The following is a 13,420-nucleotide window of genomic DNA, read 5'->3' as shown; positions in this document are numbered from 1 at the left end:
AAATTACAAGTTTTAAATCTAGCTTAGTAGCAAGCAATCACTAGCAAGTAGTGATTATAGAGACAGAACAACAAGCATTTCCCAGAACAACAAAATCAAGCTGATTTGATTTTCAGGATCTTCTACATACTACAAATTTCTTTTCCCCTTTCCAATTTTGTTTTACTGGAAATATTTAAGGCAATAGCCAGTCTTTCAAAAATAATTTTGACAGCAAAGATCTGATTCATTCATGCAGACTTTCTCACCATGACTTTCAGAGTACAATCACTCTCAAATAAAATTATCAGCTTAACTGGTATGGTAGAGAATCAGTTGTGAGAAAGGAAGACAAGGGAGAGTAGGAGACCTAAGTTCAAGCCTTGGTACCAGCACAAATACAAAAATTATCATGTGTTCTAGGTCAAACTATTAGTTATTATCATTGTTATTTAGACATATACAGTAAAAGGCTGGGAAGGTGGCTCAGTGGTAGAGCGCTTGCCTTGCGTGCATGAGGCCCTGGGTTCAATTCCTCAGCACCACATAAGCAAAAAGAAAAAAGCCGGAAGTGGCATTGTGGTTCAAGTGGTAGAGCACTAGCCTTGAGCTGAAGAGCTGAGGGACAGTGCCCAGGCCCAGAGTTCAGGCCCCACGACCGGACTCCAAAAAAAAAAAGACATACAGTAAAAAGAAATAATTATTAACTACAAATAGCAAAAGAACACCATGACTTCTTACCTATTCACTCTCCTAGGACATTTGTCTGGTTTAATATCTACCTCATAGAGGTAGACATCAATCTTTGGGATTTCAACTTGAAAACAGTTAGCCAGTAGTTTGATGGGTTTGCCCATGGTGCCATAGCCAGGTCTTCTGGGCACCATGAGTAGGGGCTGGGCCCCAACAGGTCCTGCCAAAGAGGGGAAAAAAATGTTTCAAAGTTACAAATTGCATTGGATATAATCTTGAAAAAGCGAGTATATGAGAATTGCAAGAATAACACATAATGTTAAAGCCAAGTGTTGAAAAATGACACTGTTCTTAGAACATCAACTTAAAAAACTGTAAACAAATAATTTCTTGCTATTGTATAGTAAACAGTCTATTCTACACATAGGCAACTCCATAGTTGCCTATGTGTATATTCTAGAGTAGGTCATATTTCAGACTACAATTTATCATTTGACCTTCATCAAATACTTATCTCTGAGTTAGTTTTCTGACCTAGCAAATAGGTGTAACCTTATCAGGATCAAATTAGATAACATGCACTAGATAAAACTTAGCAAGCTCCTTACTAAGTCCTGAACAATATACAAATGCTTCACATACATTAGGTCATTTAATTTTTAGACCAACCTCACAAATTTGAGATCAATTTTCACGTTCTATTTTGCACAAATAATGTGTTCAAAAATGTACTGCTAGCTGGGCTCTGGTGGCTCATGCCTGTAATCCTAGCTACTCAGGAAGCTGAGATCTGAGGATTAAGGTTCAAAGCCAGCCTAAGCAGAAAAGTATGCATGAGACTTATCTCCAATTAACCACTCAAAAAACAGAAGTGACGGCCTCAGAAGGTGGCTCAGTGGTAGTGATTGCCTCCCATGCATGAGGCCCTGGGTTCAATTTCTCAGCACCACATAAGCAGAAAAAGCCAGAAGTGGCGCTGTAGCTCAAGTGGTAGAGCACTAGCCTTGAGCCGAAGAGCTGAGGGACAGCACCCAGGCTTAGAGTTCAGGCCCCACAACCAACCAAAAAAAAAAAAACCCCCCAAAAATCCAAAAGTGATGCTGTGGCTCAAAGTGGTAGAGCACTAGCTTTGAACAAAGGAGCTCAAGTACAGCATCCAGACCCTGAGTTCAAGCTCTATGACCAACAGAAAAAAAAGTGTGTTGTTAGTAAGTAACAGAGTTAGAATTATAACCTACTATACTGAACTCTATATTGCCTCATTCTTTTAACTCAAACTGACAAAGACTAGAATTCTGTTCCATAAGTAAGCAATGCAAAGAACTATATGGTAACTAATGGAAGAAACAGTTCTGTCAATACATTATGCTTCCAATGATGCACGTTTTACTTATTTAGCACGCACGTGCGCTCTCTCTCTCTCTCTCTCTCTCTCTCTCTCTCTCTCTCTCTCTCTCTCTCTCTCTCTCTCTCTCTCTCTCTCTCTCTCTGAAAATATCTTGCTGTGTGCCAGTAATCCTAGGCAGGAGGCTGAGATCTGAGGATCACAGTTCAGAAGCGAACCTGGGCAGGAGGAAAGTCCAAGAGACTCTTATCTCCAATTAATCAGAAGTGGAACTGTGGCTCAAGTGGAAGAGTACTAGCCTTGAGCAAAGGAAGAAAGAAAAAAAAAAAAGCTCAGGAACAGAGCCTAAGCCCAGAGTTCAAGTCCTAAGATCTGCCAAAAAAAATAATAATTATGTTCTTACAGAAAAAGACACAGCACTAGCAAGAATTTCTATCTTAATCCTGTTATCCTAGGCACTCAGAAGGCTGAAATCTCAGGATTACAGTTCCCAGCCAGCAGGGGCAGCAAAGTCTTGAGAGTCTTAAGAGTCATGAGACTCTTATCTGCAATTAACCACCAGAAAACTAGAAGTAGTGCTATGACTCAAAGTAGAGCATTAGACTTGAACAAAAAAACCCTCAAGAACAGTGCCCAGGCCCTCAGTTCAAGCCCCAGGAATGAAAAAAAAAAATATATATATATATATATATATATATATGGTTTTCTTCTGGAAAAAGACTGATCTATAAATTTGACATAAAATGCCTCTGACCTTTTTCTTTTCTTTTTTGGCTGGTGTGTGCTTGAACCCTGGGCCTGGGCACTGTCCCTGAGCTCTTCAGCTCAAGGCTAGTGCTCTACCACTTGAGCCACAACACCACTTTTGGTTTTCTGGTGGTTTACTGGAGATAAAAGTCTCATGGACTTTCCTGCCCAGGCTGGCTTTGAATCACTATCCTCAGATCTCAGCCTCCTGAATAGCTAGAATTATAAGCGTGAGCCACCAACACCCTGCTGCCTCTGATTTTTGTACATCTGTTTTTTGGTGTGTCCTGGTTCTAGGGCTTGAACTCAGGGTCTGGACACTGTCCTTGTGCTTTTTTTGTTCAAAGCTAGTGCACTACCACTTGAGTCACAGCCCAACTTCCTGCTTTTTGGGTGCTTAATTAGAGATAAGAATCTCTGACTTTTCTGCCCTGGCTAGCTTGGAACCATGATCCTCAGATCTCAGCCTCCAAGTAGCTAGAGTTACAAGTTTGAGCCACTGGCACCTGGCTGATTTTTGTAAATTTTAAGCGACCAGGCTAACTAGCAAACACTAGTATGGGACTTTTAGTAAGCTCCTACTTGCAAATTCCACTTATTTGCTTGATAAATCTGTCTAAAACCTTCTTCACTATTATGCTCATATTTATTGTCCAAAACCTACTATACTTAGTATTATGCTCCTATTAATCACATTCCCTGTGGCTTAAAAATCTCATAAACTATCAGGCATGTTGAGGTTCAATTTCTCAGCACTATAGGGAATTTTTTTTTCCCCCTTTTTGGGCAGTACTGAGAGTTTGCATTTGAGGCTGCAAGCTTGCTAGACTGGTGAGATAGCTCTGAGTGATATATTTTTGTCTGCTTATTTTTAGGATAGTTTCTCCCTTACCACCAGAGCCCACATCTGAGACTGAGCCTGGGCCCATGCCCCACCCTAGGATTCTTACAGTTAGAGATCACAGGGTCCCACCTCTGAGTCCTGTTTTCCTCAGTGGAAGTAAGAGTTTTGAGGACTTTTCTGCCTGTCTAGTTTGGCATTGCAATCTCCCCAATTCAGTCTCCCAGGTAATTCAGGATGACAGCTGTGCCACTGTACAACCAGGTAAGGCTTGAGAAGGGTTTTTGAGGTTTTTTTGTTATTGTTGTTGTTAGTTGTGGGGCTTGAACTAAGGGCCTGGGTACTGTCCCTGAGCTTTTGTGCTCAAAGCTCCACCACCTGAGTCACAACTCTACTTCTGGCTTTTTGGTGTTTAATTAGCGATAAAGAGTCTTACAGACATTCCTGCTAGAGCTGGCTTTGAATCATATCAGTGATCATCAGATCTCAGCTTCCTGAGTAGGCAGGATTACAAGCATGGGCCACCAGAGCCTGGCCTGAAGTAGCCCATTTTGTAATCTCTAAATTTTGGCCCTGACACTTGAACTGTGTTCAAGTTGTCCCTGAGTTGTTTTTTTGCTCAAGGTCACAGCTCTACTTCTGGATTTTCTGGTGATTAATTGGAGACAACAGTCTTACAAACTTTCCTGCCCAAGCAGGCTTTGAACCACAATCCTCAGATATCAACCTTTGAGTTGCTAAGATTACAGATGTGGGTGACCAATACCTGGCCTTTAACTATTTTTAAAATTCAGAGGATTTTGAAATAAATAGTATTAGTAAAAAATAATAAAAAATAATTTAAAAAGTATTAGTAAAACAAATATTAGTAGTGAGTATTGAGTGATCAGTAGAAATATTAGTAAAAAAGGTATCGACGTAAACCTGTAATTGAAAATGTTCTGTTGCAAACTTTTACCTAAATATAAAAAAATTGTTTTATTATTGTATTATGCTGATATTTCTGACAAACATGTATAACTTCTTGTTGTAACAAAGCTACAAATGTCTACACTTATAAGAGAAAGCATTAGTTATATGACCACGTTTTGCTGACTCTCAACAATCTCTGTTTTTGAAAGCAGTGACTAGTCAAAGAAAGTCATTAATATTTACATAGATAATGGCAGAAAAACCACAGAAATTCCAAATACATATAGAAAGGCTGTTATATATATTAACAGCATAACCATTATGGAAGAAAGCCACACAATATTCTTTCTCACATCTGTTTACTTCGTGAGCCAAGAATGAGAGTCTATTTGGGTATCCTAGACAACTGAATTACAAAGTAGGAATGCCTGGTAAATGCTGCTAGTCCCAGCATCCAGAGACTACATCAGTCTGGAAAAGATATCAGCTGTAAATAAAGTATCTTTTTAGTTTTACCTTACTGAACACAGAATTATTCCTCTGGCATTTCTCTCCTGTACGTTAATTTTTTTAATAAATTACTTTTTTAAAGTTTAGTTTTAAGTCCTATAATAGAATGTGTTTAGCTAGAATAACAAGATAAATTGTCTTTTAGGTAGACTCAACTATTTTAGGAATATAAAAACAAATGTGAACTGGATGGTTTTATTATAAAGTAAAATAGTTTTCAACTAGAGTCCAACAGTTAAAGACAATTTGGCAAGAATTTGCTGAGCTAAGGTTTTTCCATATATAACAGAATACTTCCAGGAAATAACCCCTGTACAGAGCTCCAGATTCTTTGCATATTGTGAGGACAGTATGTTCCAGTAAACATATACACTAATATAAATAATTCTAAATTATCTACATAATACTTAAAATTCTCCCAAAGAACAAGAGTATATCTAGAATTCTTTTCATTCATTTGTAACTGCTTTGGTAAATAACATTGTTACTTAAAACTTTAAAAAATGATTAGTAGCCAAGTACCAGTGCCTCACACCTGTAATCCTAGCTACTCAGGAGACTGAGATCTGAGGATGGCAAGTTCAAAGCAAGCCCAGGCAGGAAAGTCTGTGAGACTTTTTTTTGTTGTTGGTGGTGGTGGTTATGGGGCTTGAACTCTGGGCCTGGGCTCTGTCCTTCAGCTCTTCACCACTTCCAGCCTTTTCTGCTTATGTGGTGCTGAGGAATCAAACCTCATGTATGCGAGGCAAGCACTCTACCACTGAGACACCTTCCCAGCCTCCCATGAGACTCTTATCTCCAATTAACCACCAGAAAACAGAAGTGAAGCTGTGTTTCAAGTGGTAGAGCACTTGCCTTGAGCTAAAGAGCTTAGGAACCGTGCCCCAGGCACAGACTTCAAGCCCCACAACCAACCACTGGAAAAACGGAAGTGGTGTTGTGGCTCAAGTGGTAGAGCGCTTGCCTTGAGCTGAAGAGCTGAGGAACAGCGCCCAAGCCCAGAGTTCAAGCCCCACGACTGACCCCCCCCCAAAAAAAATGTGAAAGACGTAATAGAGGATTAGTATCAAGAATATATATAAAACAACATATAAAGAATATATAAAGAGTGGGGTGTCAGTGGCTCACGCCTATAATCCTAGCTACTCAGGAAGCTGAGATCTGAGGATTGTGGTTTGAAGCTAGCCCAAGCAATAAGGTCTGAGACTCTTTTTTTTTTTTTTGGTCAGTCATGGGCTTGAACTTTGGGCCTGAGCTCTATCCCTCAGCTCTTTACCTCAAGGCTAGCACTCTACCACTTGAGCCACAGCGCCACTTCCAGTTATCCGGTGGCTTATTGGAGATAAAGAGTTTCATGGACTTTCCTGCTGTGAACAGAGAACCTCAGAGCTCAGTCCCCTGAGTAGCTAGGATTACAGGTATGAGCCACTGGTGCCCAATTGTGATACTCTTATCTCCAATAAATAACCAAAAAAAGCTAGAAGTAGAGCTGTGACTCAAGTGGTGGGGTGCTAGCTTTGAGCAAAAGAAGCTTAGGGGACAGTGCCCAGCCCCTTAGTTCAAGCCCCAGGACCCCCCCCAAACACACACAAAAATACACACACATATATGTATTTATATATACATATATACATGAAGAGCTCAAAAACTTAAATAGCAAAATAACAAATAATCTAATTAACAATGAACAAAGAAATCTAACACATAGTTCCCAGAAGAATTCTATATGGCTAATAAATACATGCAGACATATTCATCATCTATAGCTGTAAAGGAAATAGTATACTAACATTCCATCTCACACCAGTCAGAATAGCAATCAAGGAAACAACCACAAATACTGGTGAGAATGAGGAGAGGAAACCCTCACTCACTGCTGTAGGAATGTAAACTATCACAAGCACTACAGAAATCAGTATGGAGCTTTCACTCAAAACTAACAATACACCTACTTTATGACCCTAAAAATATTTAAAGAGACATTATCAGTGTGATGGAATTGTGGATATTTTTAAGAAATTGTTTTCATTGTTATTCAAACCACATTTAACAGTTATGTATGTTTGTTTCATTTTATTTTTGTTCTTCATGCATAAGGAAATTTCTCTTTCTCTCTCTGTCTCTCCCTGTCTCTCTCTTTCTGTCTCTCTCTCTCTCTCTCTTCCTGGTCCTGAGGTATGAATTCAGAGCCTGGGCACTGTCCCTGAGCTTCTTTGTGCTCAAGGCTAATGCTCTACCACTTAAGGCACAGCACCACTTCTGGCCTTTTCTGAGTAGTTTGTTGGAGATGAAAGTCCAAGGGACTTTCCTGCCTGCGCTGACTTTGATCACGCCTGGGCTGGCTTTGAACCATGATCCTCAAATCTCAGTCTCCTGAGTAGCTAGGATTACAGGTGTGAGCCACCAGCACCCAGCTTTCTTTTTAAATTAAAACATACATATATGTATCCTCAAGTATTTGTACAAAAGTTTCAATTCAGATATTAATTTGTGAATACAATTCACCTTGACCATATGCTGGTAGGTCATACCTAGATACTCAAGAGTCTGAGATCTGAGAATCACAGTTTGATTCCACCCAGGCAGGAAAGTCTGTGTAAGACTCCTTTTTTTTTTTTTTTTTTTTTGGGGGGGGTCCGGTCGTGGGGCCAGAATTCTGGGCCTGGGCGCTGTCCCTCAGCTCTTCAGCTCAAGGCTAGCGCTCTACCACTTGAGCCACAGTGCCACTTCCCGCTTTTTCTTTTTGCTTATGTGGTGCTGAGGAATCGAACCCAGGGCCTCATGCCTGCAAGGTAAGCGCTCTACTACTGAGCCACCTTCCCAGCTCAAGACTTATTTTTAATTAATCACAAATTAATGAATCACAAAAAAGGTGAAAGTGGAGCTATGGCTCAAGTCTTACAGTGCTAACCTTGAACAAAAAAAGCACAGGACAGTGGTCAGGCCCTGAGTTCAAGTCCTAGGATGGCACAAAAACAAAACATAGGTCCTACAAAGTAAAATCTATACGAACATTTCATTCCTCCAGTGTCCTCATTCTCATTTTATTTGGAAATAAATACAGACTATATTCTCTTAGTTTAGCTGTAATCAGACCAAAAAAATATAGCTTCATTAGAAGTCTCCTAAACTAAGGAGTCAGAAGAACACATGCAAAACTCACTATTATGCCATTTTTTACAGCAAAGTTCAGATGATACTAAATTAGTAGATTTTACAGGACATATTTAAAAATCATTTACAGGGGCTGGGAAGGTGGCTCAGTGGTAGAATGTTTGCCCTGCATGCATGAGGCCCTTGGTTCTATTCCTCAGCACCACATAACCAGAAAAAGCTGGAAGTGGCACTGTGACTCCAGTGGTAGAGCACTAGCCTTGAGATGAAGAGCTGAGGGACAGTGCCCAGGCCCAGAGTTCAGGCCCAATGACCAACAACAACAACAAAAAATCATTTACAATATTTCAAATAAAAAGCAAAAAACAGAAAAATATAACTTTTGTGTGTGAGGAATGATTCACCAACAATCATGGCTTTTGTATTTGAAGTTCTCTAATGCACTAACTAAACTTATGTCTAATGTGTAACCATATAATTAAAAAAATCCAAACATATAAATGATTCCTAGGAAGTTCAACACACACAAAAAAACTTTTAACAGAATTAAAAGCAAAATTCATTATTACTCCAACATACTAGTGAACACTTGCATCTGAAGTGTTTTAAACAAAAAATATATATACACTTCAAATTTTGTATTTTAATATACATTTTCCCAACTATGTTCTCAACTTTACATTCATCGTAACAATTATATCTAAGTCTCAGGAAAAAGAAAAATTTTATTGGTGGTAACAATCTTGAGCCAAATTATAGCTTATCTTTTATATTAGACACCAAGCTTAGGTAAACTGCATTAAAGAACAATTAACTTTATGTTTCAACTGTATGGTTGATAAATGTTAACTAGACTTTACCAGGTGTGAAGACAGCTAAATATGTATATATATTTAATAAGACCCCAGAAAAAGGGCTGGGAAGGTGGCTCGGTGGTAGAGCGCTTGCCTTGCATGCCTGAGGCCCTGGGTTCGATTCCTCAGCACCACATAAGCAAAAAGAAAAAAGCCAGAAGTGGCGCTGTGGCTCAAGTGGTAGAGTGTTAGCCTTGAGCTGAAGAGCTGAGGGATAGCGCCCAGGCCCAGAGTTCAGGCCTCACGACTGGACCCCTCAAAAAAAAAAAAAAAAAAGACCCCAGAAAAAAAAGGAGTTTTTGTTTTCCGAGTCATATTTAGCTAGTTGTACCAGCTGACTGCATAGTTTCTCTCCATGAATACTTTCTAAGATGTTGCCAATATATTCTGGCACAGTTTCATATTTACAAAACTTCCAAAGGACCCTCCCCCAACGTATAACCCCTGCTTTCACTGTATTTGATGTTGGCATAATTTGTGGAGAGGAAGGGAAAAAACAAATCATTTAAATAGGGATACAGGTGGACCCATTGCAACAATGAGATTTACAAGTCCTTATGTCAAAAAACAAACGTTACAACTTTGGTTGGGGGGGTGAGGGGGAGGATTAGGTGGGGGGGGCGGAGGGAGGGATGGGAAGGGATGGGAAGGGGAAACAAAGGAGGTTACAATGCTTGATAAGAAATGTATTCATTATCTTGCCCATGTAATTGTAACCCCTCTATACAGTATTTTCACAATTAAAAAAAAAAGGAGAAAAAGAAAAATAATTTTTAAAAGTATTCTAGAGCTGGGTGCTCATGTTTGTAATACTAGATACTCATGGGGACTGAAATAAGAGGATTGTGGTTCTAAGATAATCCAGGTGGGAAAAGGAAAGTCTTCCTTGAGCAAAAAAAGCTCAGAGATGGGGCTGGGAAGGTGGCTCAGTGGTAGAGTACTTGCCTTGCATGCATGAGGCCCTGGGTTCGATTCCTCAGCACCACAGAAGCAAAAAGAAAAAAGCCAGAAGTGGCGCTGTGGCTCAAGTGGCAGAGCGCTAGCCTTGAGCTGAAGAGCTGAGGGACAGCGCCCAGGCCTAGAGTTCAGGCCCCACAACCGGACCCCTCCCCCCCAAAAACCAAAAAAACAAAAAACATTAGGATTATTAATAAACTTCCAGGTTTAGTTTACCAGGCTCCACATGGCAATATTTGTAAAAATCACCTATACTCCCCAAATCATCAAATTTGTGGCAAAAGAATGTGGCAGAAGTGGTGCTGTGGCTCAAGTGATAGAGTGCTTGAGCTGAACAGCTGAGGACAGTGCCCAGGCCCAGAGTTCAAGCCCCACAACCACCAACAACAAATGTGGTAGAAACCTTAAAAGGAAGGATGGGCCTGTTTTGGACATATACATACCAGTAAGAATCTAACTCATCACAATATAGACACTTTGATTTATAAAATGTGAAACGGGCTGGCAGAGTGCTTGCCTTGCATGCGTGAGGCCCTGGGTTCGGTTCCTCAGCATCACATAAACAGAAAAAGCCGAAGTGGCACTGTGGCTCAAGTGCTAGAGCACTAGCCTTGAGCTGAAGAGCTGAGGGACAGCACCCAGGCTAAGTTCAAGCCCCATGACCAACAAAAAAATAAATAAAATAAAATGTGAAACAGGCAAAAAGGAAGCACAAAAAAGAGAGAAATGGTAGAAACAGAAAATTGCATTCAATAGAAATGTAACAAAACCCTCTCTCTGTCCCACCTCTATATTTCTCAGTGCTGTTTTGCATGTACTGATGCTATACTTAATCTATGTGTAAAAGTTCTTATTTCTCTAGGTCCTTTTTTTTGAGTCCAGTCGTGGGGCCTGAACTCTGGGCCTGGGCGCTGTCCCTCAACTGTTCAGCTCAAGGCTAGTGCTCTACCACTTGAGCCACAACACCACTTCCAGCTTTTTTCTTTTTGCTTATGTGGTGCTGAGGAATCGAACCCAGGGCCTCAGGCATGCAAGGCAAGCGCGCTACCACTGAGCCACCTTCCCAGCCCCTCTCTAGGTCCTTTTATACAAGGTACCTTTCAAATTGGTTTGGGTTTTTTTGAAGATAAAAGAGACTCACACCTATAGTCCTAAGCTACTCAGGAGGCTGAGATCTGAGGATTATGGTTTGAAGCCAACTGGGGCAGAAAACTCTCCAGGAGACTCTCATTTCCAATTAATCCTTCAAAAACCGGAAGTGACTGCTATCTCCAACTAACCCCTCAAAAACCGGAAGTGGCATTGTGCTCAAAGTGGTAGAGTGCTAGCCTTGAGTCAAAGAGCTGTAGGACAGAGTGAAAACCCTGAGTTCAAGTCCCAGGACCACTAACAACAACAAGATGGATAAGAGAGGGAACAATAGATCATTAGACAGCAAGAATGTGTGTGAAAGAGATGTGAAATTCTGGGACTTGTGATCCCATAGTAACAAGCTCTCCCTTAACATTTTGAAAATTATAAATTAGTGAATGTTTAGTGATGAAGAGAACTTTGATTTAAAATGTATAAGCAAACTGTTATGTAACACCTACTTTATGTCCCTCAATGAGAACCAGAGTTTTCCTAAATCCCAAATTTCCAGAAATACGATGGTTGCTTTCTCTAGGGAACGGAGAATGAGTAAAAACAAACCCGCTGTCATTAGTGTTAAGAGCCACCTCCTCTCGTGAGCAGCGATCCAGGCTGATAATGACATCTCCAGGTTCCTCAGAAACTACCTACAATGCTCCCCAGGCACGGTTTGGGCGGGGTGGGGGGTGGGGTGAAGAGGAAGACTGGAAGCAATGGCATTTTGTAAACTTCATCCCATCAGTGATGTCAGTGGTCTTCGCTGTGTACCCTGAAGGGCAGGTAAGGGAGATGGCAGGTGGCCCGGCCTTCTGGGGGCACACTGGCACACTACCCTACGTAAAGAACATGTTCACCCTGTCATTTCTGATTGGAACCACGGGAGCGCAAGTCCCTCTAGATTCCGCAAGAGCAGACGTTTTGACAGAAAGAGCAGGCCAAGCGCCAGCGGCTACTCAGGAGGGTGAGACCTGAGGGATCACGGTTCGAAACCAGCCCAGGCAGAAAAGTCTAAGAGACTCTTATTTCCAATTTATCACAGAAGAAGCCGTAAGTGGCGCTGTGGCCCAAATGATAGAGCGCCCAGCTTTGAGTAAAGTGAGCTGGTGGACAGCGCCCGAGTTCGAGCCCCAGGACCGGCGGGGGGAAAAAGAAAAGGAAAAGGAAAAGAAAGAGCAAAGATGGACAACCCCAAACTTCAACCCTTCCGGCGGTTTCGACAACGCAGTGGCACCGGCTCGTGCTGCGGGGATGCCGTGGGGGGGAGGGGGGAGCGGACAGCCTGGGGCGCCCGCCCGACGCGCAGCTCCGCGTACCGGGGTGCGCAGCGAGGGCGCGCGGGGACCGCAGCGAGGTGACCCTCCGGCGACTGTGTCAACCCCTGAGAGAGGTGAACCCCGCCCCGCGGCCCAGACTCACCTGCTGAGCCGATTTCCATTCATGGAGCTGAGGGACGCGCTCCGAGGGAGAGGTGCGCCCGCTACGGGAGCGAGGGGGCGCGGAGCCTCGGAGGCGCCAGGCGGGGACGATGGGGGCGTCGCGGGGTCGCGGCGCTCCGCAAGCTCCGGCCGGGAGAGTCGCTGCGGTAGACAGCTCGGCCGAGCGAGAGGCGCGGCGAGGGGGGAGCCGCGGCGAGGGAAGCCGCGTCCAGGACTAGCGTCGCCCGCGGCCACCGACGCTCGCACGAGCTCCCCCCCCCCCCACAGTCGCGGGCCGCCGCCACCGCCGTCCCCGGAAGCCCGCCGGCGTCAGTTCCGCCGGGCCGGAGCGCGATGGGCGCGACGTCGGCGCAGGGACGCCGAGCCAGGGCGGGGCCGTGGGCGTAAGCGACGTGGCCCAGCGGTCCCCCTCGGCCGTGCGGCCCGGAGACAGCCCCGAAGGACCGACGTCCTTCGCGCCACCCTGGCGCGCGGTGCCGCCTACCCGGGGCGACGTCGCGGCCCTCGGGGCCTACCTGAGAAGCGGCCGCACCCGGGGCTGGCAGCCCACCGAGCCTGGCCACCCGCCTTGGGGACTTGAACCACCGCTTTATTTGGGGGGGGGGGGGGGGGGTGAAGTTGACTGGAGTTTGAAAACGAACTGAACATTACCGGAACATTGGATGGAACGCTTTCCATGTTTAAAACGCCTCAATGCTGAAATAACACCTCATCACCTCGAAGAACTCTCCAGAAGAGAAGTGGGTTTCCAACTTGCGAGTCCCGGAGCCTGCCAGACGTTTCTCTCCCCTGACTGAGTCTCTTTCTGGACCAAGAATCGCCTCCCAACCCGGCCCCGGCTCCCCACCTCACTGCAGGCCACTGCATACGTTCTCTTGCTCACATGCAAAACATCTGTGGC

The 13,420-nt window shown here is 43.4% G+C and overlaps 1 protein-coding gene across 3 annotated transcripts in view; it reads right to left on the bottom strand.

Annotated features, from left to right (window-relative positions):
- The window catches only part of LOC138818048 (protein argonaute-3), a 78,758-nt gene extending 65,583 nt beyond the window's left edge, over positions 1-13,175 (bottom strand). Inside the window, exons 1-2 of one of the 3 annotated variants that reach the window (XM_070008912.1) lie at positions 13,171-13,175; positions 721-892 (exon numbers count right to left, since the gene is read on the bottom strand). In XM_070008912.1, coding sequence (XP_069865013.1) covers positions 721-866 — 146 coding nt within the window. In that variant the 5' untranslated portion in view covers positions 867-892; positions 13,171-13,175. Of the gene's footprint in view, positions 1-720; positions 893-12,499; positions 12,699-13,170 lie in introns of those variants that run through there. The other 2 variants (XM_070008913.1, XM_070008911.1) reach the window with 2 other exon arrangements.
- Positions 13,176-13,420: the final 245 nt, after the last annotated feature.

This window comes from Dipodomys merriami, unplaced genomic scaffold (genome assembly GCF_024711535.1).
Source record: "Dipodomys merriami isolate MVZ:Mamm:240054 unplaced genomic scaffold, mDipMer1.0.p SCAF_71, whole genome shotgun sequence".
NCBI classification, from domain to species: Eukaryota; Metazoa; Chordata; class Mammalia; order Rodentia; family Heteromyidae; genus Dipodomys; species Dipodomys merriami.
Note: the sequence above shows the minus strand (reverse complement) of the source record. Positions and strands in the feature narration are given on the sequence as shown.